The 3958-nt window shown below is 39.6% G+C and overlaps 1 protein-coding gene across 2 annotated transcripts; it reads right to left on the bottom strand.

Moving 5' to 3' along the window:
* Window positions 1–3595, bottom strand: LOC103445359 (transcription factor bHLH62). Of its 2 annotated transcripts, XM_008384358.4 has the most exons (8): window positions 2329–3595; window positions 1813–2040; window positions 1642–1707; window positions 1393–1461; window positions 1197–1268; window positions 905–1108; window positions 628–712; window positions 1–526 (listed from the first exon to the last, which is right to left on the bottom strand). In XM_008384358.4, exons 1-8 carry the CDS (start codon window positions 3274–3276, stop codon window positions 489–491), a joined length of 1710 nt encoding a protein of 569 aa, XP_008382580.3. In that variant the 5' UTR covers window positions 3277–3595; the 3' UTR covers window positions 1–488. The 2 variants fall into 2 exon arrangements, with proteins under 2 accessions (XP_008382580.3, XP_070662016.1); XM_070805915.1 differs by lacking the exon at window positions 1–526 and having other exon boundaries at window positions 641–1108; window positions 2329–3587.
* Between the last annotated feature and the right edge of the window lie 363 nt (window positions 3596–3958).

The raw sequence follows: 3958 nt of genomic DNA, 5'->3' as shown, positions 1-3958 counted from the left end.
TGATGACAAAGCTCTTCCCTCTAATTAATTAATTAGCGTTGTTATCTTACAGAAATTGCTTCTGGGATTTTACAGTGGATAAAATAGCTCTCCCCAAAAGAGGAAAAAAATTGGAACAAGAAATTACATTGAGTAAACGAAGATGAAAGGAAGGCAGAAAAATTAATGGCTCTCCAATAGGAGAAAATCTTGTGCAGGGATGCGTGACCACTTCATCTTTAAGACATCTCTCATAAAAGTATGAGATTTTCTTATATGAAATTCCATCTGACTCCAAGCGATCCCAATCACTGTGAAAGCTGCTCTAATCATGCAGCCCTACCAATATCTTTCTTTGAATAGAATAGACGTCAAGGGTTTGGTACCAAGCAAAGGATAAAAGGCTCGGTATCAGCACAGTGCATGCAAATCTTCAATTTTTTTTTTATATCTTGTATTTACAACAACATCCCCTCTGTCCACATTATTATGGACTGACAAAATGGTGATCAGAGCTCAATTTTCATGTGCGATACTTGATTTGAACCTGCATCATGTATAAAAGAAAAATTGCCATCATATGAATTTGTGTTTTACAATTTTATATGGAGGAATGTGAGGAAGTATTTTTAGTTTATTTTTCCTTACCAAGCAATTCTGATTCTCTGGTTGGATTTTGGCCAAAACCCATCTGAACAATGGTATGCAGATCATCTTCACCAAATGCTGGAAACTGGTAAAAGTAAACCAGAAAGAATCAGATAATTTTTTTTTACCCGACAATTAATATATTTCTTAAACAACCTAACCTGTAGAAGGGAGAACTCGAACTTATGTGTAAAAGGATAATCAACTGATCTAACCAACTAACCGAACCCTCAATAAACTTAAAATATTGTGGAAGTAAAACAGTAAAATTAATTACGTGAGGAATGCCTTCACTACTAAAACCACTGAGAGGAGGTAATTGCATCCCAAGGCTTTGACACGGTGAGGTATTATCCAAGGGGTCCACTGCCCCATTAGAAAGTACTGGATTTTGCTGGCGTTGGTGTCCATAAATGGCTTGTGCCGAGGAATCTGATGGGAATATTGGATGCTGTGGCAAACCATGGTTTTGTTGAAATATCTAAAACCAAAAGGGAAAGAAAAACAATTCAGAAAAGTTGGAAAATATTCATTTAATTATGTTTTTAGAGATTAAATTATGAACCTACCTCTTTTGACATTAGGGTTTCCATGTTGAAATCCAGCCTGGTGTTCACAGAAGACAACTTCATGGAGAGAAACTGCATACAAAGAACATGGAAATATACCCGATTAAGGAAATGACATGGAATATGCATTCTGCAATCCCAATTTACAATTAGATATCTGTGTTGACTTTTTGATAAGTAAAATGTCGATTTTTACCTCGACTTGGCGTTGTAATGACTGCACGTAATTTATAATCTCATCAAGCATAAGTGCTTTTCCAGTCACCTAAAAAAAGCCAAAAAAATATCGAAGTCACGTTAGTAAAAGTGGCACATTCATGTACTTCAGAAAGTTAAAAGCTTTTCGTACATTAGGGTTATGCCCCTTCACCCTAATTAATTAATATATCTGTAAATTAAAAATTAAAGTGGTTTAGAATATTGCAGCTCTGTATTTAACGCATACCTTATTGCAACCCGGCACAAGATCTTGAAGAAGCTTCATCCTTTCACTAATCTTCTCTCTTCTTACCTATCAAAATTGCACCAAAAAAACCCATGTCACAACAAAGCTTGAAATTAAAATGGAGGAAATTAATTTAAAAAAAATTAAAACTACTCAACCCATATTTCTTACCCTTTCAGCAAGGCTGTGGCTGTCAGTGGCTTGACCCCTTCTTGCTCTTACATGAATGTAATCCTTGGGAGGCTCAGGTGGTTTTGGACCAGTCTTGGTTTGCTTCTCATCAGAACTGGTGCTTCCCCTTGCATCCTCCTCAGCTTTCACAGACCCATTTTGGTCATTCCCATTGTTTTCACTTGGCTTGCTTCTCTTGGTATTAGAATTTTCGTTAACTTCAGCCCCCTGAATGCAATTAATAAAAAGTTAATTGCTTTAACAAAAACGATGCACAAACTCAAAATCTAAATTTTTTATTTAGGCCTAGTGATCACGTCAGTGCGCCCGCACTTTGCACTTTGAGCACAAATCTTGATTGAAAAAAGTAAGTTGCTTTATAATAATTAAAATGATGCAGGAAATGAGTTTGATTACGTCAGTTGATTATGTGCTCCGCTCGTTTTTTTTTTCCCACTCAAATTAGACCATCTTCTCGTCAAAGAAAAAATAGTAGAAATTGGGTATTGTATGTACCTTGGTGGAAGTTGGAGATGGGGATATTGGAGGAGGATGATGGTCCTTTGCTTTTCCTTTGGAAGCTGATTTTCTTTTCCTAGAATTCAAATCCATGGAATTGGTCTCCCTGTTTGGATTCTGCTCAGAAATCGTCGATTCCTCTCGGGAATTGGGGAGTTCACTCCGATCCTGCAGCAGAGCACGCATCTTTTCCTGCATACTCGTCTGAGATCCGAGTGCCTTAATCGACGGACTGCTCGAAACCCGAGGAAGCTTGCCGCCATTTCCCGCTGCGGGGTGGAATCTAAACGACGGTTGTTCAGTACTGTTGTTATTATTCGTTCCCAGCTGTGATGTTCTGCCATTGAAGCTCCTGCTTCCGAAACACGAAAACTTCGCCGCCCTCTCGGCGAATCCAGGGTCGGCGGAGAACTCCGCCAGGCTGGAATTCAAGGCCATGGAGTTTCCTAAATTGGGTAGCTTTTCTTTCTTCAAATGGTGATCCGGAACGGGCAGGTTTAACTTGGGCGGCGAGTTCAACGGGGTGCTGTAGCATGAAGTGTTGGCACTTGCATTTCCATTTCTACCCATGTAAGAATTTTGAATTCCCAGCAATGACTGGGAATGCGGCGCGAGATCGCCGGAGTTTCCGATGCTTCCGAGCTTTCCGATCAGTTCCCTGATCACGAAGCTCTCGTTGGAGATGTTGGAGTTGGACGCCGCCGGAGATGACACCATTGAACTCAGCGCTGATTCGAAGTGGATGTTCTGGTCGGTTGACTTGTTGTCCCAGTTGGGATTGTAGAAGCAGTCCGGGGACTGCTGCAAAGAGCAATTCCGGTCTGCGGCAGCGGCCTGGATATCCATGGCGGTCGAGAATGAAGACCGCCATGCCGGTATTGAGGATGCTTGTTCTAAGTGAAGCGGAGGCGGGATTCCGGCATTTAGGAAAAAATCATTCTCCATGATCGCCAAATTGTCAATTGGTAACCAAAGACTGAAACTTTATAATGCTGCAGCTGAAAAGATTGCTTTTTTTTTTTCTTTTTCTTCGGGTTTTTCGGAAAGCCGACGAGGTGGTTTCGGAAAGAGAAGCAGAGGAAGTGAAAATTTGGGTGTGGAGAGAAGAATGTGGGGTTTGGATATATATGATTGTGGGAAGAGAGAAGGAGAGTAATGAGTGAATGGTTTGGTGTGTAAAAAGCTTAAGCAAAAAGCAGAGAGACAGCAAAAAGGAAGAGAAACAGAAAGAAAAAGAGAAAGGGAAGGAGGAGAAGGGGAAGGGGGTGGGTTTGTGGGGGTGAAGAAGTTAAATAGGGGAAAGGGGGAGACGAAAAAGACAAAGGTTGGTTTGACTTTTTGTGCCACGGTTTTTGGGTTACGAGTGTTTATACAATAGGTTGTCTTAAAACTACTCTAATTTACGAAGATTTACGCAATATAAGAATATTGTCATTGTAAATTTGTTCACGTAATATTGTATTATTTGCACGAGATGTTATTGTAATTGTACCAGTGCTATATAATATGTCCTCCTAATTTATGTATTCGTTACAACAATATATATACATCAAGAAATATGAGAAATAAATTAATAACAACCTAGTTATTCACAAAATTAAAACCTAAAAACTCTTATTACGGAACA

This window comes from Malus domestica, chromosome 10, assembly GCF_042453785.1.
Source record: "Malus domestica chromosome 10, GDT2T_hap1".
Lineage (NCBI taxonomy): Eukaryota > Viridiplantae > Streptophyta > Magnoliopsida > Rosales > Rosaceae > Malus > Malus domestica.
The sequence above is the reverse complement of the archived record's forward strand: the minus strand, read 5'-3'. Positions and strand labels throughout refer to the sequence as shown.

What these genes read in the sequence shown, in the direction of transcription:
- LOC103445359 (XM_070805915.1), bottom strand. Translation starts at nt 3,276, where the DNA reads ATGGAGAATGATTTTTTCCTAAATGCCGGAATCCCGCCTCCGCTTCAC. An exon ending in TTGTGCCGGGTTGCAATAAG is followed by an intron (nt 1,462 to 1,641) that starts GTATGCGTTAAA and finishes GGCTTTTTTTAG; the next exon opens with GTGACTGGAAAAGCACTTAT. An exon ending in AAACCCTAATGTCAAAAGAG is followed by an intron (nt 1,109 to 1,196) that starts GTAGGTTCATAA and finishes TTTTGGTTTTAG; the next exon opens with ATATTTCAACAAAACCATGG.